This window comes from Mobula hypostoma, chromosome 4 (assembly GCF_963921235.1).
Source record: "Mobula hypostoma chromosome 4, sMobHyp1.1, whole genome shotgun sequence".
Taxonomy (NCBI): Eukaryota; Metazoa; Chordata; class Chondrichthyes; order Myliobatiformes; family Myliobatidae; genus Mobula; species Mobula hypostoma.
Window position 1 is genome coordinate 139,571,587 of NC_086100.1, and position 24,068 is coordinate 139,595,654.

General features: G+C 37.9%; 2 protein-coding genes across 4 annotated transcripts in view; one reads left to right on the top strand and one right to left on the bottom strand.

Moving 5' to 3' along the window:
• ugl (ureidoglycolate lyase) overlaps positions 1 to 11,104 on the top strand; it is a 71,490-nt gene extending 60,386 nt beyond the window's left edge. For both annotated transcript variants that reach the window (XM_063046643.1, XM_063046642.1), the window contains exons 14-16: positions 1,489 to 1,556; positions 8,446 to 8,576; positions 9,533 to 11,104. In XM_063046643.1, coding sequence (XP_062902713.1) covers positions 1,489 to 1,556; positions 8,446 to 8,576; positions 9,533 to 9,656 — 323 coding nt within the window. In that variant the 3' untranslated portion in view covers positions 9,657 to 11,104. The remainder of the gene's footprint in view (positions 1 to 1,488; positions 1,557 to 8,445; positions 8,577 to 9,532) is intronic.
• A 131-nt stretch (positions 11,105 to 11,235) lies between these two features.
• Positions 11,236 to 24,068, bottom strand: part of naa15a (N-alpha-acetyltransferase 15, NatA auxiliary subunit a) — a 69,685-nt gene continuing 56,852 nt past the window's right edge. For both annotated transcript variants that reach the window (XM_063046639.1, XM_063046641.1), the window contains exons 18-20: positions 19,763 to 19,906; positions 16,522 to 16,619; positions 11,236 to 13,332 (exon numbers count right to left, since the gene is read on the bottom strand). In XM_063046639.1, coding sequence (XP_062902709.1) covers positions 13,132 to 13,332; positions 16,522 to 16,619; positions 19,763 to 19,906 — 443 coding nt within the window. In that variant the 3' untranslated portion in view covers positions 11,236 to 13,131. The remainder of the gene's footprint in view (positions 13,333 to 16,521; positions 16,620 to 19,762; positions 19,907 to 24,068) is intronic.

A 24,068-nucleotide genomic window follows, 5' to 3' on the forward strand; every position in this document is an offset into this window, starting at 1 on the left:
CACATATCTCCCTCCTAGCACTTATCCTTGTAAGTGAAACAAGTGCTACACCTACTCCAACCTGATGGCATGAACATCGATTTCTCAAACTTCCAGTAATGCTTCTCCCCCGCCCTCCTTTTCACCATTTCCCATCCCCTTTTCCTTCTCTCATGTCATCTCCCCCCCACCTTTTCTTTCTTCCATGGCCTTCTGTCTCTTTCAGCAATCAATTTCCTAGCTCTTTGCTTCATCCCTCCCCCTCCAAGTTTCACCTATCACCTGATGTTTCTCTCTCTCCTGCCCCCACCTTTCAAATCTACTCCTCAGCATTTTTTCTCCAGTCCTGCTGAAGGGTTTCAGCCCGAAACATTGACTATGCTTTTTTCCATAGATGCTGCTTGGCCTGCTGAGTTCTTCCAGGTGTGTGAAAGTGTGAGTGAGATTTCCAGCAGCTGCAGATTTTCTCTTGTTTATAAATCACTTTCTGATATCAGTCAAGTACATAAACCTCTCATTAACTGAACAACTTGGTTATCTTGGTTGTTGATACTTGTGTACTTATTTTTGATTTGTAAACCAAGAGATAAGTTGGTATAAACCAATGACTAAGTCATTGTAGTCACAGCTTCTGCCAAGTCCCACTCTTGGCCTTCACGTATGGCAGAACTATTTCTACTGACAAAGGGCAAAGGTGGACCACTGGCGCCTCAAAACTTGGGCCTTGGACGGCAGCACACCGAGAAAGAAAACTGATTTTAAATCGCCACTGCCTTGTGGCCATATCCACCCATGGGAAAGGCTTTGGGAGTAAACCCCGAGGAAGAAATCCAGAGCCGGGTTCCCTTAGGCAGTTTGATGTTGTTTACAACTTCACTCTTGCAACCTCTACGACAACACTGGTGCCATGCTGTATCAGTGCTTACCCTTCCCTTGGACTACATCAGTGACATGGAGAGGGGGAACCCGTTGCATGGGCAACAGCCAGTTCTTCAAATCTTCCCGCCCAAGCTTGCACCCTGGAGAGGACAGTCCACCAGAGGTGCAAGCCCCTGATCCCCTGGGATCGATGGCTGCCTACACACAAGTCATTGTAGTTATACATTGGAAAGACTGCTAGTGCTGTTCCATGAAAACTATTGCAACACAAACTGACAAATAATATTTGGACTAATTGAATACAGGAAAACTGATAAAAGCCATTTCTCCAAAAAGCACGTGTTCTTGCAAAATATGTTGTTAGGCAAAATTTAATAAATCAAAAGTCCAAGACAAAATGTATGAGTATTTTGATATAAGGCTCTTCCTTTGTATGGAGAGAAACATGATATTCATTATAGCAAAACAAAAACTAAGTCAAAGAGATTTGTTTGAAAGTGTCAATTGTGTATTTGTAAATCAAGAAGTTACTGTCTTATTTTCAACCCGCACTATAAATAGTGAAAAGTTTATATTGATTATTTTCACTTTATTTGAAGTGAGTCACAGGACCTTCATTGTTATCTGTAGGTCAAGGTCATTTTTACTTTCGGGGGCAAGTGGAAGATTCAGCTACTGCTGAGATTTCACGATCACAGGTAGAATCAATCACAATCTTTCCTTTTAATGTTACAGAAGATTATTATATTTAAAATATAAAATTAGATATCTTGCTGTTTGATTTCTCAAAATAATTACAATTCTATTGCATGAAATACTTTGCAATTTTTGTAGTATTTGGTTAAGCTCTATATGGATCAGAATATAAAGGGGTTACCTCTGCACTGTCATACTAGGTAATGGTTAAGGTTTTTCTCTGATTGTCAATACCCATCCAAGGCAGATTTTATATTATGATATCACATTTAAGAAGAACTGGTTCAAAACTCCAGATCTTATTTTATCCACTACATCTACTGCCATCACAGAACAGAAATATCAATACATTCAAGATATTGTTCTTTCAAAACTTATGTAATCAGGTCTCAGAAAGAGTCAGTGGTGGGGAATGAAGGGGCAGCAAGAACAATTACAATGCGGTGAAAATTTACCAACAGAGTTTCTGCATTCATTGTAGAGCTGTCAGAGAAAGGCTTTTCCTATTAATTTTAGATGGCTTTTTTTGTACTTTGAACACCTTTCTGGCAAACTCCTGATCTCAATGCGTGCAGTATTGAATAGAGCTGCCTGTGGAGATCAGAAGATGAATGTTAGCTCTTCCTGGAAACTGGAGTGCCTCCAGCTACTACTGAATATAGGGATATAAACAGAGCAGGAGCTGGATGACCTCCAGATCATTCGGGAGAATGAGGTGTTTATAGATAGTAGCTTCAGGGAGGTAGTTACACCAAAGGAGCAGCACACAGGTACAGTAATTGGGTTACCGTCAGGTGAGGGAAGGGGAAAGGGCAGTCAGAGCAGGGCTCCCCTGTGGCCATTTCCCTCAACAAGTATACCAATTTGGATACTGTTGGGTGGGATGATTTACCTGGGTCAAGCTGCGGCAGCCGGATCTCTGGTTCTGCAGTGGAGAAGGGAGGGTCGAAGAAGAGGAGAGCGGTAGTGATAGGGGACTTGATAGTTATAAGTACAGAAAGGAGGTTCTGTGGTCATGACAGAGACTCCCAGATGGTTTGTTGCCTGCCGGGTGCCAGGGTCAGGGATGTCTCTGATCGTGTGCACAGCATTCTGAAGTGGGAGGGTGTCATGGTACACATCAGTACCAATGATGTAGGAAGAGTAAGAAGGTCCCGGAGAGTGAATATAGAGAACTCGGTAGGTAGTTGAAAAGCAGAACCTCGAGGGTGGTAATCTCAGGATTGCTACCTGTGCTACGTGCCAGTGAGGGTAAGAATAGGATGCTCTGGTGGATGAACACGTGGCTGAGGAACTGGTGTAGGGGGCAGGGTTTCAGATTTCAGGTTCATTGGGACCTCTTCTGGGGCAGGTGGGACCTTTACAAGAGAGACGGGTTACACCTGAACTACAAGGGGACCAATATCCTTGCAGGGAGGTTTGTTAGTGCTATTGGGGAGGCTTTAAACTAGATTTGCAGGGGGATGGGAACCAGAGCACCAGAGCATATAGCAGAGCAGGGGTGAAGATAAATTATGTTAAAAGTTCATGCAAAGTCACAAATAGAAGGGTTGTGTGTGGTGGTAATAATCTTCTGAAGTGTGTCTTTTTCAATGCAAAGAGTATTGTGGGGAAGGCTGATGAGCTGAGGGCGTGGATTGACACATGGAATTACCTTATAGCCAATAGTGAAACTTGGCTACAGGAGGGGCAGGACTGGCAGCTTAATGTTCCAGAGTTCCGATGTTTCAGATGTGATTGAGGCAGAGGAATGAAAGGTGGGGGAGTAGCATTGCTTGTTAGGGAAAATGTTACAGCAGTGCTCAGGCAGGACTGATTAGAGGGCTCCTCTACCGAGGCCATATGGGTGGAACTGAGAAACAGGAAAGGTATGACCACATTAATGGGGTTGTATTATAGACCACCCAATAGTCAGCGAGAATTGGAAGAGTAAAGCTGAGAGAGATAGCAGACAACTGCAGGAAACAAAGTTGTGATAGCAGGGGATTTTAATTTTCCACATATTGATTGGCACTCCTTTACTGTTAAAGGTCTAGATGGGTTAGAGTTTGTAAAATGTGTTCAGGAAAGTTTTCTAAATCAATATATAGAGGTACCAACTATAGAGGATGCAATACTAGATCTCCTATTAGGAAACGAGTTAGGACAGGTGACGGAAGTGTGTGTAGGGGAGCACTTAGGTTCCAGTGATCATAACACCATTAGTTTCAACTTGGTCATGGATAAAGATAGATCTGGTCCTAGGGTTGAGGTTCTAAACTGGAAAAAGGCCAAATTTGAAGAAATGAGAAAGGATCTAAAAAGTGTGGATTGGGACAGGTTGTTCTCTGGCAAGGATGTGATTGGTAAGTGGGAGACCTTCAAAGGAGAAATTTTGAGAGTGCAGGGTTTGGATGTTCCTGTCAGGATTAAAGGCACAGTGAGTAAGAATAAGGAACCTTGGTTCTCAAGGGTTATTGGAACTCTGGTAAAGAAGAAGAGAGAGATGTGTACCATGTATAGGAAACAGGGAGCAAATAAGGTGCTTGAGGAGTATAAAAAGTGCAAAAAATACTTAAAGAAATCGGGAGGGCTAAAAGACATGAGGTTGCTTTGGCAGTCAAAGTGAAGGATAATCCAAAGAGCTTCTGCAGGTATATTAAGAGCAAAAGGATAGTAAGGGATAAAATTGGTCCTCTTGAAGATCAGAGTGGACGGCTATGTATGGAACCAAAAGAAATGGGGGAGATCTTAAATGGTTTTTTTGTGTCTGTATTTACTAAGGAAACCAGCATAGAGTCAATGGAAATAAGGCAAACAAGTAGTGAGGTCATGGAACCTATTCAGATTGAAGAGGAGGAGGTGCTTGCTGTCTTGAGGCAAATCAGAGTAGATAAATCCCCAGGACCTGACAGGGTATTCCCTTGTACCTTGAAGGAGACGAGTGTTGAAATTGCAGGGGCCCTGGCACATATATTTAAAATGTTGGTATCTACGGGTGAGGTGCCAGAGGATTGGAGGATAGCTCACGTTGTTCCATTGTTTAAAAAAGGCTCTAAAAGTAATCCAGGAAATTATAGGCCGGTAAGTTTGACGTCGGTAGTAGGTAAATTATTGGGAGGAGTACTAAGAGATAGGATCTACAAGTATTTGGATAGACAGGGACTTATTAGGGAAGAGTCAACATGGCTTTGTGTGTGGTAGGCCACGTTTAACAAATCTATTAGAGTTTTTCGAGGAAGTTACCAGGAAAGTGGATGAAGGGAAGGCAGTGGATGTTGTCTACATGGATTTCGGTAAGGCTTTTGACAAGGTCCCACATGGGAGGTTAGTTAGGAAGATTCAGTCGTTAGGTATACATGGAGAGGTAGTAAATTGGATTAGACATTGGCTCAATGGAAGAAGCCAGAGAGTGGTAGTGGATGATTGCTTCTCTGAGTGGAGGCCTGTGACTAGTGATGTGCCACAGGGATCAGTGCTGGGTCCATTGTTATTTGACATCTATATCAATGATCTGGATGATAATTTGGTAAGTTGGATCAGGAAATTTGCTGATGATACAAAGATTGGAGGTGTAGTGGACAGTGAGGAAGGTTTTCAAAGCTTGCAGAGGGATTTGGACCAGCTGGAAAAATGGGCTGAAAAATGGCAGATGGAGTTTAATACAGACAAGTGTGAGGTATTGCATATTGGAAGGACAAACCAAGGTAGAACATACAAGGTAAATGGTAGGGCACTGAAGAGTGCAGTAGAACAGAGGGATCTGGGAATACAGATACAAAATTCCCTAAAAGTGGCGTCAAAGGTAAATGGGATTGTAAAGAGAGCTTTTGGTATATTGGCCTTTATAAATCAAAGTATTGAGTATAAGAGTTGGAATGTTATGGGGAGGTTGTACAAGGCATTGGTGAGGCCGAATTTGGAGTATTGTGTGCAGTTTTGGTCACCAAATTACAGGAAGGATATTAATAAGGTTGAAAGAGTGCAGAGAATGTTTACAGGGATGCTGCCGGGACTTGAGAAACTGAGTTACAGAGAAAAGTTGAATAGATTAGGCCTTTATTCCCTGGAGTGTAGAAAAATGAGTGGAGATTTGATAGAGGTATATAAAATTATGATGGGTATAGATGAAGTGAATGCAACCAGGCTTTTCCCACTGAGCCGAGGGGAGAAAAAAACCAGAGGACATAGGTTAAGAGTGAAAAGTTTAAAGGGAACATGGGGGGGGGGCGGGGGTCTTCACACAGAGAGTAGTTGGAGTGTGGAATGAGCTGCCAGATGAAGCGGTAAATGTGGGCTCACTTTTAACATTTAAGAAAAATTTGGACAGGTCCATGGATGAGAGGTGTATGGAAGGATATGGTCCAGGTGCAGGTCAGTGGGACTAGGGAGAAAAATGGCTCGGCACAGCCAAGAAGGGCCAAAAGGCCTGTTTCTGTGCTGTAATGTTCTATGGTTCTATAAGAGAGCAAATTTAGAATTCCGAGTTTTACTTATTGCTGCTGTTGTTTGTGCCCTGCCTTGAAGAAACAAACTAGAAGGTCATCTGTCCCAGAACTAACTTAATAAAATTGGACCGAGAACTTCCAGTTGTAATCCATATTCATTGTGGAATAGTCTCGCTACTAGACATTTTCAGCAGCCACCTTGGTACTAGAGATTGCATCTTAGGAGACAAGACTTTTAATTTCTTGACCATGTGGACCCAAACTACAGTAACTCAATGATACACTGATAACCAGGCAAGTACCCAAGTACCAGACATGGAGTACTAAACATCATTATCTTTTGAAAAAATGAAATTCAGTTGTTTACCTACTGAGACATCACTATTGTGTTGTATAATGTACAACGTAAACAACCAAAAATAGCACCAGACATACGAGGAAACCTTTTGCATTCAGACTCAGACTGAAAGATGTAAAGAAGCCCTGAAGACCTGTTGCTGGAGGCAGAAGTTTGTAGATTCCCCAACTGAAAATCAACAACCTCAACTTGCAGTTTAACAGAGGAGGGAGACATTTGCATGGCCTATAATGGAAACCCTTCATTAGAGAGAAAGCCAAGTACATCACATTTCCCATCCACAACCAAGTGACACTCTCCAAATTCCAATAACTAACTCTAAGTAGGACTACATCAGTGAATAATTGGGAGAGTCTAATGACACCTAAAATTCCTTCATACCATCCCATGAAGATCCACAGCAATGATTGAATTCTTGAACTCTTAAGGTAAAAGGCCTGTTATGTAGGTTCATAACTTCTTATAGCATGGCTGTTTGCTTAAATGAATGCAGTTAGAGTAGCTCATTACAACTTAATTGATCAGAATAGCATGTGTTGAACAGGAGTTCCTTTGTTCAGATGCTAACCTGACTGGCTGAGTGTTTCTAGCAATTTGTTTTTATTTCAAATTTCCAATATATATTTATTTTTTTTAAAAGAGTCAAGGTACCACACACAAATGCATTTGTATAGCTTCTTTAATGATCTGGACATCTTGCACAGATCTCCCAGTTTTGCCAATTATGAACAGGACCATACCACCAGGACCCAACAGAAACCCTGCTTTGGAAATAGTAAACTGCAGCTGTGATTTTTATCTTTCTCTATATATAAAAAAAAACGATTTTATCATTGTCTTATAAATTTTGCAAGCGCTGGTAACTTTACAGCCAAGGGAAGAGGAGAAATTCAGTTTTGGTTGCTAGCATTAATATAGAAGTCAATATATTTTCCATCAAGAATTCTTTAAAATTTAAAAACGCAAATTCACAATGTTAATTATAGTTTAAACATATCCCAATTATACTTAGATTTCAAGTTACGTGGAAATGCATTATTTCCAAAACAAAAAGCACAATGCATGGAACACATCATGCATTCACATTCCTATCTGAAAGCTGTACACTGTGCCAGCCACCATCTCATTGGTTGGCGTGTGTGTGTATGTGTGGTGGGGGGGCAGGTGGTGGAGGGGATAGAGTCTTGTTTCATCATAAACCCTTTGCTTCCTTCCAGGTTAACTCTGAATTGACTTGAACTGCTTATATTGCAGTATTAGAAACACAGAAAACCTACAGCACAATAACAAGCTCTTCGGCCCACAAGGCTGTGCCGAACATGTCCTTACCTTAGAAATTACCTAGGGTTACCCACAGTCCTCTTTTTTCTGAGCTCCATGTACCTGTCCAGGAGTCTCTTAAAAGAGACTCCACCTCCACCACCATTGCTGGCAGCCCAATCCATGCACTCACCACTCTCAGTGTAAAAAACTTGCCCCTGACATCTCCTCTGTGCCTACTTCCAAGCACCTTAAAACTATGCCCTCTCGTGCTAGCCATTTCAGCCCTGGGAAAAAGTCTCTGACTATCCACATGATCAATGCCTCTCATCATCTTATACACCTCTATCAGGTCACCTCTCATCGTCCTACTTTTGTGAACTTTACTTCCAAATCAATACATAACCTTACATTTTCCTTGTTACAAGAAAACAAAGATAAGTGCAAAGCTAAATGGATATTATAAATGTAAAATGAGACAAGAGACTTACAAACTGATTGAAGATAGCAGGATTTTCTCTGTTGTAGATATTGTGAAAGGTAAGTGTTTGAAAATCAGAGACAGAAAGAGTGACATATAGTACCAAATTGGAATGAAAGTGTTACGAAGATGTATCCAACTGACACAATGTTTACATTAATTCAGTGTCTGCTAATGAAACAAAAACAATGCAAATTGCTGTGAAAAGCTAAAGTTGATTAAAAACCTGCTCCCTCAGTTGTTTCCAATTACATGGCACGACTGGGTTAGAGAAAGTCAGTGTTTTTCCAAGCAGAATGTTTCAAGTTATATACCACATTACACTATAAAATGTTTTAATATCTCTAGTAATCTTTGTCTTACAGGTTTGGCAGTGGATTCGGCATGGAGTGAAGTTGGAGGATGATGATAGAATTGTCACCAGAAACCTTGTCCAAACTCTTGTAAAGGAAATAGAAACAGAGTTACAGGATGTTTTATATCACTGCACTGACAGGTAAAACATGCAAGTTCACATCTAACAGCAGAATAAACATCAAACTAGACTGCCAACAAATGGAAGAGTGTAGATTTGCATTTCTTTCCACTTTGAAATCACAGATGAAGTATCATTTGGGAATAGATAGCAAATATCTAGAATACTTTGTGGAATATTGGCCCCCTCATACAAGGATACTTGAGGAAGCAATTCAGAGATGGCTTACTAAAACTAGTAATTTGAATAGGGAGATAGTATTGAGGGATAGTTGAACAGGATAATGTTTTTTCACCAGTTTCTTATAGTAGGGATGAATTGATTTAGTGGGTGTGGAGGCAATTGCCTCTTGTGGGGGGAATCTAGAACCATGGGTTACTATTTAAAAAAAAGGGGTTACCCATTTATAGTAGAGATAAAGCAGGTTTTTAAAATTAAGGATTCCATCACCTTTTGAGGATGAGAGTTCAAGAGAAAATCATGAATAAATATCTTTTTGTAAGAGCCAAAAGTTAGTCTAATCGTTAATAGCATTTATTGTGAGCAGTAACATGGAGTGCATTTGCATTTCCTTCCCCACAAGAAGACAGGCATTATTCATTTTCTACCCCTTCCTATCCATTTTACCTCCACTTTTCAGCTTTAATTTTAGTGGATGTCAGAATTGAACTGACACTAAGCTGTAATAACGTCGCACTAACCATACATATCTTTTCCATAAAACGACAAATGAGCTGCTTTAGTCTTAGAGGAAATTTGTCTTATTTGGCCTACAAATAAGACTTGTTCAATTATTGCGACATTAGCCAAATGGAGATGTCTTTTTACCACCCATTCTTTAAATTTTGTAGAAGTTATGTTGACATAAACACTTATTGACACTAAGTAAGGAAGATATACTATTAAAATTCAATTTACATTATTGGTAGAATACATTAAAGCACTATGTTTAGTAATTAATTACTGTCTTTCCTCAGCTCGAAATGGCAACTGGCAGTGGCTTCCGAAATATTTCTTGAAATTGTCCAGAAGCGAGATTTTCCAGAATTCCTAACTACCTATTTGAACTTGGAACATACATTTTTAAGTGCCAATCATTAACTGCATAGAACATTGCAAAGAAACTAATTTCAGTAAAGTTTCATTTAAAAGCCAATGGCCACAAACCACAGGTAATTATATCAATCAGAATTTTAAGAACGAATTAAATATTTCAGGATTACCACATTTTGAGGGGCAGTATTGTCTTTATATTCATCATAAAAGCAAGCCTTTCTCTGAAGTTGGCACTCGTATACTGAGGCTCTAATCAATTTCCACTGCTGCAGAATTCATTACCTCAGTACTTGCACCATAATTAACAAAATTATAAATTAGGAATAAAAACAAAAATACCTGAAATGCACAGCAAATTTAACAGTATTTGAAGAGACCTTAATCTTCTGGTGTAAATACATTATGGCTGTATTCTACTCCATTTCAACACTACAATTTCAGACTAGCTGCTCAAGTTTCCTTTACCATCGTTGCTGAACTGTGGAATCAAATTATTTGATTCTGAAGAAAAGCATTATTTACCAGAAAAGCAAGTCAAGGCCAACGGTATACATCTTATACTTTCTTGTAAAAGAAAATCACTTAAATGACTGTCCAGTGAATAATCTTACACAACTAAATTGAAGATTATGTTTAAGCAGAAAATTCATATTCCAGTTCATATGAACGTTTAATAAACAGCCTGCAAAACCAGGTTAGAGAACATCACATCATCTTAAACATAGTCTTTAAGATAAGTATGGTCCTCCCACGAATTATTTTTCCCTCAAAATAACCCAATGGTTTCATGTATTCTCGAAGTTACTAGTTATTACAATTCTTTTGAAAAGTACTTTCACCTACTCCATGACAAGGACACAAGCCATTTTCGTTTGAGGCTTAAGGCATCAGGAAATCCTTAGGACTAGTTTTCACCAACATGCTTAGGAAACAATGTGCTTGATGCAGTCACCTAACACTACTTTCCACTTTATCATTGCTACGTTTGCTCAGACTGTGAAAATTTTAGACTGCATGCTTAGCAGTTGGTTGAAATTAAGCTTTTAAAAAGCCAGAACATATTACTAGAGTAGCAGGTAATTGCTTTTTGTGTTTTCTTTAAAGCATACGACTTTACAGGAAGTTATTTACATTGTAGAATTAAGAAATTTAGCTGAACATTAATTATTAACTGGGAAATGGTTTAATTAGAAAATAAATAAAGATTTTCAACAATGATATTGTTAAATTGCAAAGAAATATCTTAAATCCAAGCAAAAATAGTTTCTTCTCCCCACCTCATGTGATAGTCACAGCCTCTCCAAGTGAGTGAACTCTGGACATTTGATAGGACAATGGAAAAAGAACAAAATTGTGCCATCTTGTTACTAATTACAGTATTATTACTAACCTACTGGATTAAATAACATTTTCGACTGCCTATTACTTGACCTGTTCATAATTTGTGCAAACGGGTCTTCCCACTAAGGAAAAGTGCTTGTATTCATTCAGCTGTTCAATGAAAATACAAATAAAGGTTACTAATCTTTCATTTTTCAAAAAAAGCAAACAATCTCTTAACTGTTTAAACTGATCACTCCCCATATGCAGCAAAGTGAATGTAAGACTTGTGACAAAAATGACACACTACCAGTTTATTAGATGCTGAATACAACCAGTGTGGTTAAAATGGAACTAACCACAGAAACAAATGTAAAATTTACATTTCATATGCCATATCAGTACCCTGTGTGTTGGATGGATCAAGGACAATGAAAAATAAAACCCTACACAAAGCTCAGTGCTGAAATGGTTTAAGACATGAACACAAAAAACCTCTGATCAAACCAAATACTAACAAGAGTTCAGGTTCAAAGAGATCATTCTGACATAAGCCCACTGGTAATCCGAGCTCGTGAACTGTGAAGCAAGTCCATCATTCATACCGACCTAGGAAGTTTTCTCTTGACAGACCCAAAGCTGCATTATTTGGAGAGATGTACAGTATACTCTCAGCTTCCAGCTTTAACTGCATTAGAAGAGTGATTAGGGGGGAAAAAACACAAATCCTGCAACATTAAAATGGAAGATTGTGCAGTCTTTTTGCCAAATGTCAAATCAGTAACATAAGAATTCACAACTGAAGATGCAACTGCACTTCAATGCATGTTTCTTGGATAACCAGCTAGGATTAGGACAGACCAATTACAAATAAACTGTATACAATCATAAAATAAACAGGGAGCAAATCACATTTTCTTAATAAGTAACAGACAGTCCTTTGAATCAATTGCTGGGGCACATTTTTTTTAAAAAATAAACCTCCTGCAAAGTGAATTCTACAAAATAAAACCATGTTAATAAATACCCCAGTTAGAACAATTTTCCAAAAGAAAGTTTATTGCGTTTTATATTTGGTACCTTTTGCATTTCAGAACCACGGGAATTAATTGTAACTGCAGAAATAAAGCAATTTATTTTTTTCCAAAAATTGTGGGCCCCTTTTAAAAACATACAAAGTCTGGGGCAAGAGTAAAACTGCAGAGCAAGAAGTATCCTTAGAAATAGTGGGCTTCAAGAACTATAATTGTCATTACATAAGAGGGAAAAACTGGTATCCAAATGATCCATGTATAATTTTCTACATAATCTGTCAAGATAGTTACTGATGATGATCTTCATCTGCATTAAAACAGTACTGAGTCCAAGACTTGCCAACTAAATTAGAACGTGAAACAAGTTAAATTTACCAAACACTTCCTACTGCAACCAGATTTAGGATTTAAAAGAAAAGCAGTAACTGCTGACTGCCAAAATTTGCCATTTTAGGTCGCTGTAAGCAGCAAAATGGAAATATGGACTCAGAACTGTTCTGTAATGCAGGTGATCTACAGACATACTAAATTTATGTGTTTTTTTTTAGAAAATCCCAAGCAATTTAGAAATGGTCAGTACACACTCTAATTTTGCTTCTTCCCATTCAGTCTTCAATTCCAAATACCTATCTGTCTTTAACACTTCTTTTTAAACTGGGTACATTAATCTGTACATCACAATTTACATAAGGTATTTCCTGTGGTCTGCATGAGTTTCCATTCATATTGTGTCAGGCACTGCTGCTCTGACAAAGTTTGTGCTTAGAGGATCCAGTGCTTCTGACCATGGCAATCTCAAGACTGTATTTGTTAGACTACATTTTTGTGTCACACCCAACTTTCTAAAACAGCTCTCAAAATTCTTTAGAAATTACATTAAAAACCTGGGAAGCCAATTGCAAGAAGAGTGTTGAGTGCATTTATTTGATGTCACCTTCTCACTCAAATGGGCTTCAGAAACACATTGTACAGAAGTCACCTCCAAAATTTCGATTATTTTGTTTGAAGTCAGCAGGATAAAAAAAAAGACCTTCAATTCTGAAAGTCTGTGATCTGTAGGCATTTATGAAACCCTGACACATATTTACAGATCCTGTTGACAAGAGTGGGAAGCTGGCATCAGAGGTGTGCGACAAAAATGTTTTCACTTCAGTCACCATCTTCATTCAGATCTCATTGGTCAGTTCTTCTGGTTCGGTAGCACTATCCCCATTTACTGTGATCTTCACTTCATCTTCATATCCAGGAGGCATGAATGCTAGAGCATAGGGAAAAATCTTGTGGCACTGTGCTCTGTAGGCTTCAGCTGTTTCTTTACATACTCCCAGGCTACCATCACGCACAGCTTCTAGCACTTTCACACAAACCTGAATAGGAAGAAATAGAAAGGTCAGGCATGTGAAAATAAGAAGTGTGTTTATATTGTTTGTATATTATACAAAAGTGTCCCTAAATCCATAGCAATGGTATTAATCATGTGAGGTTAGGTTGAAGGTTATGGTTACCTTTATCTAACCAAGACTGCAGTTAACAGTTGACGGACTTAAACAACAAGCCTACCCATCCAATGAAAGGGAATAAATTTTATTCTCTACTGGTGAACACCACGATGCTTAGGGTATAATAGAAGATATCATCTAATGCCTGGTCTGCCCGATTTAGATATCATTTGCCGTGGCATCCTTATAAATGATTTGGATAGGACGCAAATATTTTGATATTAGATAGAACTCCAGAAAAAGTTGAGCCTTGTAATGCCATTAACTAAGTTTTAATGTTTGGAACTTTATTAACTTAAATTATCAAGCCCTATTTCCCAGCTAATGGTTCAATAACTTTAAAATCACCCAGTGAACTAGTGCAATTATTTTTAGGATATACTCAACCATGCATCACTTGACTCTACCTCCTGAGTTGTAGTTTTCCACTTCAGGAAGTATATTCTCTTTTAAGGATATTAACAGTACAAATATTGCCTGAAGAAACTACAATGTGGTTTAAAACAGAAGATACTAGAAATATTCAGCAGGTGGCCAACACTGAGATACAACTTCAGCCCACCATGTCTATTCCAGCCAATCTCCATTAATCCCATTTACCCACATTAGGTCTGTAGCCTTTAAGCCTTGATTATATAAATACTTGGAATAGATGCTTGTTAAATATCATGAAAGTATCTTTTTATGCCAGCTTTCCAGGTAGTGAATTCCAGACTCCAACCATCTTGTGTGGAAATATTCTTAGACCTTCTCTCAGTCTCCTACCTCTCCCCTTGTATTATACACTCCTACATCACCTACAAACCCCATTTCCAGAAAAGTTGGGATATTTTCCAAGTTGCAATAAAAACAAAAATCTGTGATATGTTAATTCATGTGAACCTTTATTTAACTGACAAAAGTACAAAGAAAAGATTTTCAATAGTTTTACTGACCAACTTAATTGTATTTTGTAAACATACACAAATTTAGAATTTGATGGCTGCAACACACTCTGCAAAAGTTGGGACAGAGGCATGTTTACATCACCTTTCCTTTTAATAACACTTTTTAATCATTTTGGAACTGAGGATTCTAATTGTAGTACATTTGCAATTGGAAATTTTGTCTATTCTTGCTTGATATAAGACTTCAACTGCTCAACAGTCCGTGGTCTCCGTTGTCTGATTCTCCTCTTCATGATGCGCCATACATTTTCAATAGGAGATAGATCTGGACTGGCAGCAGGCCAGCCAAGCACATGCACTCCGTGTCTACAAAGCCACGCTGTTGTAGAATGTGGTCTGGCAGTGTCCTGCTGAAATAAGCATGGATGTCCAGGGAAGAGATGTCGCCTTGATGGAAACATATGTCTCGCTAAAATCCTAATATACACCTCAGAGTCCAATGGTACCTTCACATACATGCAACTCACCCATGCCGTGGGCACTGATGCACCCCCATACCATCACAGATGCTGGCTTTTGCACCTTTCGCTGATAACAATCTGGATGGTCGTTTTCATCTTTGGCACGGAGAACTTGACGCCCGTTTTTTCCAAAAACTAGCTGAAATGTGGACTCATCTGACTACAGCACATGGATCCACAGTCTTTCAGTCCGTCTGAGATGAGCTCGGGCCCAGAGAACTCACCAGCGTTTCTGCATAGAGTTGAGGTATGGGTTCCTCCTTGCATAATACAGTTTCAAGTTGCATTTCTGGATACAGCGACGGATTGTGTTGAGTGACAATGGTTTTCTGAAGTACTCCCGAGCCCAGATGGCTATAATTGTCACAGTAGCATGACAATTTCTTAGGCAGTGCCGCCTGAGGGCTCAAAGATCACACGCATTCTACAGTGGTTTCCGACCCTGCCCTTTAGGCACTGAGATGTCTCTGAATTCTCTGAATCTTTTCACAATATAATGTACTGTAAATGTTGAAAGACCCAAATTCTCTGCAATCTTGCGTTGAGAAATGTTCCTTTTGAACTAACAATTCTCTCATGAATTTTGGCACAAAGGGGTGAGCCACAACCCATCCTTGCTTGCAAAGACTGAGCCTTTGATGGACGCTACTTTTATACCCAGTCATGATACCTCACCTGCTACCAATTAGCCTGCGTAATGTGGAGTCTTCCAAACCGGTGTTACTTGAATATTCTGTACACTTTTCAATCTTATTTTAACTCTGTCCCAACTTTTGTTGCAGCCATCAAATTCTAAATTTGTGTATATTTACAAAATACAATTAAGTTGGTCAGTAAAACTATTGAAAATCTTTTCTTTGTACTTTTGTCAGTTAAATAAAGGTTCACGTGAATTAACATATCATAGATTTTTGTTTTTATTGCATTCTGGAAAATGTCCCAACTTTTCCCGAAATGGAGTTTGTAGTATTATCACAAAAAAGATGCTTTTACTATCAACCCCCTTCAGAACTTTATATCTTCTAGGCCTTCTTGCTCAAAGGAAACCAAACCAAGCCTACGAAGCTTTTCCTTATACCTGTAATGCACCTGGTAAATCTCCTTTACTTTCTCTTCAACACAATCACATCCTTTCTACAGAATGTTGGCCAAAAAGTGCACACAATATTCCATGCAATATCGAATCAATGCATATAAAGCTGCAAGGTGGCAATCCATCTCTACGTTACAGCCAATAAAGGCAAGCATCCTATAAGTCTTTACCAATTTACTTATCAATGTTGCCACTTTCAAAGATCCCAAGGTAGATCTGTTCAACAACATTCCCTATAGTCCTGACGAAGGGTCTCGGCCTGAAACGTCGACTGCACCTCTTACTAGCCTGCTGCGTTCACCAGCAACTTTGATGTGTGTTGTTCCCTATAGCCCTACCATTTTCAGCAAATGTGCTATCCTTGTGTGCCTTCTCAAAATGCTTCTTTTCGTATCAGGGTTAAACTTAATTGGGGAGGAACAAAAATGCAGATTCAGTTAGCCAAAGGGCCCATTTCCTTGCTGAAATGACTAAACTAAAAGAAATCAAACTAAAGAGTTCACTAAAGGTAGTTTTTTATAGCTTTACAATGATGGAAGCTTACTGTCAAACTCACCTGGATCCCTCTCTGGTTTAGATACTCATCAAGTCCAGTAGCTAACTCCACTGCCCTCTTTTGAGTAGAAGGGTCATTGTAGTACATCATTTTGGCAGCTGCAAATAAGTACAAACAGTGTATGTATTTTAGGACATACAGAAATTGGTGTTATTTGGAACAAGGTGAAGAGAAGATTCCTGCCATAACCTGTTCAAGTTATGAGAAATCTAAAGTTAATTCTTCTATCACACATTCAATTTAGCTTGGAATCAACTTCTAGTATGAAAAGGAAACTTTTCAATTGATTAAGCACAATGCAATCTACAGACATCAAAGTTGCTGGTGAACGCAGCAGGCCAGGCAGCACCTCTTCCCAAAGATGCTGCCTGGCCTGCTGCGTTCACCAGCAACTTTGATGTGGGTTGCTTGAATTTCCAGCATCTGCAGAATTCCTCATGTTTGCACAATACAACCTATAGGTTTCAAATCATTTACCAATAATATTAAATCACAATTATTAATGGGAGTCAAAACTTGTCCTCGCACAATTTTCCCCATTATCAGAGATGTGAACTCTGCATATTAAAAAATTCTTCACTGCTAATGCTAATTAAAGAAAACAGAATATTCAATCACATTTAAACAATGTTGCATCACAATCCCTCTAATATCTTGACTTGAGGGCCAATGCCCCATTATAAATTCAACAATATCATTCTAAAATCACTCCACCAATAAACATTCCTCAGCACTTAAGTTTCTTCTGAAGTTTACTGTCAATACAAATAAATACATAACTGGTCTGTCTTGTTATCCTTGCCATTTACCAACTTTTTCTAAAAGTGAGAGATACATAAAGTAATTGTATAATGTCAATAGCTATGTCAAGAGATAATTCATGTGATGCCCACTGTAACATACAAACATATCACCTTCATTAACACTGGAGCAAAATCGTGGAATCTGATACAAAGAGCAGTGTTACAACAGGTGGATTACGTCCACCAAATGAATTGAAGCCGAACAAGCCAACACCTTATCAACATTGTCAAGGTCATTTAGGTATATACTGGCAATAAATATTGGGTTTTCCTGCTCTACTCACATTCCACAAATTTTTTAAACAGCTAAATAATAAAGGAAACATCTGGAAAACTTAACCTGTTGTTTCTCCCTAATTCTAGTCTTCTTCCTACAAAATAACATGCCACTTTTTGATAATTAACTCAAATATAGTATCTTTACCCAAACTTTGGAAAATTAGTTCACATGTACACTTTTTTTGTGAAAACTAAGCGTTATTTTTGATTACAAACTTGGCAAGGAACAACAGGACTGAAATTACATTTATCTGCTTAGAGCAATCCCATTCACCATTAAATTCTCAGCAACTTATTCTCCCCAGATTCTCACCAATAGAAAAAACAGATTCTAGTAGCAATTCACAATTCAACTAACAGCCCACATTTTTGAGGAAACGTAAGCAACTGGGGAAACCCCTGCAATCACAGTGAGAATGTGCAAATTCCAGCCGCACAACACGGAAGTCAGGATTGAATTTTCATCTCTGTACCATCCACCCCCCCAACTCCTCTCTGAATTTCATAGAGGTAAGCAAAGGCAAGTTAAAATAACCTTATTAACACTAAATTGATTCTGGCATTTTGCTGATCTACATGGCTCAGCAATTAATATTCTGTGCAAAAAAGTGGAAACTTGGTCCTACTTTAATGACTAAGGTTTAAATATTGTAGCATAAAGTAATTCTTTTTTAACAATTAACTTTAAAGAAATTTGTCCTGTTGCTCATGGAAAATGTTTCTATTTTTTCAGCAATAGCTTATATACCTTATATAGCTCACAACCTTAAAAGCAGGCACCACTGAAGAGATAAAACCATGACAACTATAATTTTTAAAATAATTATTTTAAAAATATATTATTAAAAATAATGATCCTAATATTAGCAGTAATTTGCAATAGTACAAATAAATGTACAGGTAAATAGTCGACAATTTCAGGATACTGTAGGATATCAGGGCTCATGCCAACAACTTTCTATTGCATGAGTATTTAGAAAAATCATAATAACAGCACTGTGAAACACCAAGGAAGAGTTAGATATTTTCTACAGATAGACAATATAGTAATAATGGAAACTTAACAGAACTGAAAATAAAACCATGCTACATTCATCTGTTATAGATGGGAAGTACAACAAAAACTACAGTAGGATTGAAATAGTTAACAGAATTGACAATTTGTGCACAATTTCCCCAAAAGTCATTTTGCTCAAAGTTTCAATCACTTTTTGTGTGTTACAGTAAGAGATCCATGTATTTCTAGTATTAGAAATGCTTTGATCATGGGGAATTCTCGAATTCTTCAATGGACAAACTGGAAGCACCATTTTAAAAGATATCCAGTTTCATTATTTCCAGTTTGTTACCTTTTATAGCTGGCAGTAAATGTGAAGTGACGACATGGTTTAAACTCCATTAATGGAGCTTTCCTCAAAGAAGCGTTCAGATGAACCACTTTTGCAATAAAACCACTACATGTCTCTTTTTTTGCAGCGAATGACTAATTTTGATTATATTGCCCATTTAGAAGAAGCTGCAAATAGACAAGAAATCAGTTTATAGGTGTGCAAAAGATTTGTTTTTTAAGACAATAGGTAGGAACAAGTAATGTTAGACCAAAATGAATGCAGACTTCATGAGTGGCAATAAAATGTTTCTATTAAAATTCCAAGGCTGAAAGAGTAAGGTGAACCAGGTTTGATCTATGATGTATGCTGAATTAACTGATCCCAGTATGAGAGTTGCTGGGATTTTTAAATTTCCCTGCAGTGTTAATGAACCTCCAAGGCAGAGCAACTGGTGAACCAAGGAAAGGGGAGATGGGGCATCAGTATGACCATTAGCAAGAACTGGATCAAGCTGACATTCATGCAAGAACCACTATTTGAAAAACAGAATAAAATTGTTGGCATCAGTGAAATTACTCACCAGGAAGAGTGTTTTAATGACATGGAGAATAGAAAGCATGAGAATTATGTGAATTGTAGAGGTTTGCACATTTATTATAGCTGGTGTGATTCTGCTTTCACTTTACATGTCATTGCCAAGTATGTGCAACACAAAAAATTGACTTATTTACGTAGGGACTTTTCTTTCTAGTTAAAACTGTGTTTGCAATTGTATTTTATCCTGTTAGTTACTCACTATATACATTCCAAAAGCTAAATTTCACTTACCAGCTAACCTGTGTGGGATTGAGTTCAAATGCTTGTTTAGAAAAGCCTCATTAAAACTCTTTGGATTTGTTTCTCCAAACAGCCTGCTCATTTGCTGTGTCAGCACTGTTTGAACAGCATCAGGCACATTTTTACTTTCAGATACTGCAACGATAAAAGAAAAGGTCTTTTAGCTCTGTATGCAATCCTTTCAACAATACCAAATAATTTAAACAGTTATTTTCAATAAACTTACATTTGTTTTTATACTCAAGCCATCAACTTGGTGAATTTAATGTTCTGCAAGTTTTTAGTCTATTTAAACAATGTTTATCAACATGCTGTACAAACTCTACTCAATGTGCATTCTGATACTTGATAAAATTAAGGGATATAGGCATCACTGTCAAGAATCATCTTTAAGATGCATACTTCCAATCATCCTTGAGAAGATAGTAATTGCACAGCTTCTTAAACTGCTGCGTCTGTATGATGAATTTATAATACTGTTCTAAAGCATCAACGTTTAAACAGAAGGAAAGCATTTCATCCAATTCAGGACTGGATGACATGAAAAGCTTGTAGGTTTAGTTACTGTTGAAGTGAATTTTGTAGGCAAACCACAATGAAGTCACAATATCCAAATTGTAAAAAATGAATATTTAGGACTGGTGACAATCCAATAGACTGCCTTAACTTGGATGAAGTCAAGATGTTATTGGCGCTGCATCCATCAGGATAAGTGGAAAGTACTCCATTACACTCTTGGTTTGTGACATTGAGAAAATGAAAAAGCTTCAAATCAACAGAACACGCTGCAGTACATCAAGCCATTGTACTGTATTTGCCTACCCCAGCATGCGAAGCTAGTTCCGGCAGATTGGGCAGATAAGATCAACTACAATATCCATGGCCAAAAAGGCGGTGGTGCAACCCTTCGTGGAGAGCGAAGGGCATGACAAGTCACAAAAGGCGTCATGCTATTTTCATACCATTGGACCAAGACTTGAGGTTGAGAGAGTGGAAATGCCCCAGAACAACAGGCTTTTCCACTATAAAACTCTTTCCAAACGGGTTACATCGTCATTGGAAACGACAGACAACCAACACTATTTGCTGTACTTCATACTAGCAAGTCTTTGTGCTGGGGTGTTTGGCAATGCAGTACCAATGAAAATCATCAAGTGATGGTAAACTCTCTCAATGGGAGTTGGTCATTGCCTTACACTAAGTTGTAGATGCATTTTGCCAATTAACATGCTCAAAGGCTGGACAGGGTCTTGTTCCACATAGAGGAATTAAACATTCTGCAATCAATCAATATCCACATTGTTTGAAATTGTGGGTAAAACATCTTTGATCAAACAACTGACAATGACCAAGCACAGAAAAATATCTTGAACTCCTGCAGTTTTGTCCTGGAGACGAAATGGAAGACTTCCAACAACCATGACTATTATCCATTGTGCTAGCCCCGGCCATCGGAGAGCTTTGGCAAGATTGATGTGGATAGGTTTCCTCTTGTGTGAGAATTCCTTATTTTGCTTACAGCATTAGAGGCCATTTAACCCATGACGTCTATGCTGGTTTGCAGAGCACAATCATCAACCATTTTCCTGAAATTTACTGTTGGATTAGTGTGTAGTTGTTACTTTCTTCCAGTTCAACTTTCTCTATGCTTATTCATATTTTTGTATCACTTGTAATCATTCAGTGAATTTTCAATAATTGTAGTATAGCCAATTCTGTATTTTCTACAAGTTTCTCTGCAACCTGTGTCATACCACTGAAGCTAACCATTTTATAGGTTATCTCTTCCTAAACTATATCATGCTTAAATTAGAAAAAATTAGAAGTGTCATTTTTGATTCTTCGGTTAAATTTGAAGAGACCTGAAAGCCATTTATTCAACACTTTCATTTGATGTAGCTTGACCTTTTCCGAATCCTTTTTATTAACCTAGAATATATGGATAGAGGAGCGAGTTGACGACATTAATGATTGTATTCAATGTAATATATTAGCCCAGCCTTGTTTTGTTTTGTTTCGATCAGATTTTGGTTCAGTTTAGTTCAGTTTTTTTTTTCTTTCTTAGTTTTTTTTGTTACTTTGGGGTTTTTTTCTTTCTTGTGATTTTTTAAAATTTCTCCTTTTTATTATATCGAGAGTTTGGGAGGTCAAGTATACTTGTATTATCTATAGTTTTACTTGCATATGTCTATAATCAATAATGTAATTCTAATCTCTATGTATTACTATTGTTACCATGTTTCTGAACTTGAAAATCAATAAAAAGATTAAAAAAGAAAGGTTATCTCCTATCTACGGAATGTTCTTTATCTATCTAGCTTGTTTAAGGTGACAGCTTCTTTGTTCTTTGGACCTGGCTTTCCTTTAATCCTTCTTCTTTGATTTTTGCTCTTATAACATCCAATAAAAGTCAGTAATTACCAAGTTTTAGACTTCATTCTTGACTTCTGAACCACCTATGGAACAAAATTATCTCCAGATCCAACATTAGAAATTCTTGTTTCAGATATCACCCAGATAAGGCAAAAATTATTTACCAAAGTGTGTTAAGTCTTTTGGAGTCCATCCTCAAAGGGAAGTGACATCAGAATAGTTTTAAGGCAGAGTTAGATAGATTCTTGCTAAACAAGAGGGTGAAAAGTCACTGAGAACTGGCATAAGTATGGAGTTGAATTGTTATCAGCTCAGCCATAATTTTATTGAATGGTGTAGCGGGGTCAAAGATCTGAATGACCTACCCGTGCATCAGTTACGTGTTTGTATGTTTCCCTTCATCGTTCATTTTCTATGGGGTCCCCAATGCCACACTTGGGTCAAATGCAGCTTTTGCACCAGGGCTAGTTACATTAACCTCAATTGAATTCAGCCTTTTTGCCCATTTCTGTATCAAGGATGTAATGAGCTCTGATCTAAGTATAATGGCAAAACATAGAATAAACAACAGAGATCAAGTTATTGGTGACCACTGACTGATCAGCTGCAGTGGCACCTCCCATTATTGAGAATTGATTGTTAAATAACTAGAATGGAAACCAGCTTAATAACTGTACTAAGAGCTTGACTGGATGCATAACCAGCCTTGAAGCCCAAATCTTTAAGTTCAATTGAAAATTTACCAGATCTCAGAGCCTCTGTTGTATCCAATGCTTCTAGTCATTTTCTGATGTTGTGTGAAGAGAATCAATTTATCTGAAGATGAGCTTCTGTGATGGAATTTAAGGTTAATCATATAATTAGCAGTTTTGCTTGAAGGTAGTTGCAAACACTCTAGACCTCAAGTTTGAGTTCAAGCGTTGTTGAGATGTAGAAATACATAGTTCGTTCTCCTCCTGTTTCAATCTGTGCTAGCACACAAGTGGACAACAGAACTTTGATCTGATCAGTTGATTATTGTACTTATCTGTCTGTTTATTATGCATTAATTGCTTGCAAGTCTGCGCCTTTGCTAGACTGGAACCTCTTTTTTGGATGCAAGATCTGATTTGTGAGTACAACAAAGCCGGTTGTAATACAATTCTTCCATTTTAGATACTAGTCCCATGATGTTAAAGAACAAGCCTTTGGACTAGTAATATTAATTCAATGCTGATAGAAGGTGAACAGCCTATTTTACTTTACTAAGTTATTTCAGATGGCAGCAAAGTGTCGACAATCAAAAAGGCACTTTTTAGCAAGGCAATGTATTCTCCTTTCTGCTAAACGATCTGGTAAGTTTCATGGTAACTCTTATTGATAATAGTTTTTTTTTAAATACCAGATTAATTGATTTTAACTTCCACAGCTGATACAACAGAAAAAGGACATAGTTGCAGACATTTTACTTTACTGTCACTGCAAATAAAACAATTTCAAAACAATTGTCAGTATTTTGCTGCCATGTCACAGATATGATAAACATTAATATCAGAAAAATTCCACCTAATCAATAAGGCCCAAAATAGAACATACATTATACAAAGTTCCATCACTTGTTCAGGCATTTTGTCAGCATTCCTTGAAAAGCAACAACACAAATTCTTTGAATTATTACATACCAGTACAAAAAAAAAAGAGCTTTCTGGTCCATTTAAGCAAATCGCAAAAGGGAACTATTACCAAGTTAAGTGAAAACTAAACAGAATGTAGGCTTATTTCGCCATCTCTATTTCCTGAGGAGACTGAGGTCCTTTAACATCTGCCGGACGATGCTGAGGATGTTCTATGAGTCTGTGGTGGCCAGTGCTATCATGTTTGCTGTTGTGTGCTGGGGCAGCAGGCTGAGGGTAGCAGACACCAACAGAATCAACAAACTCATTCG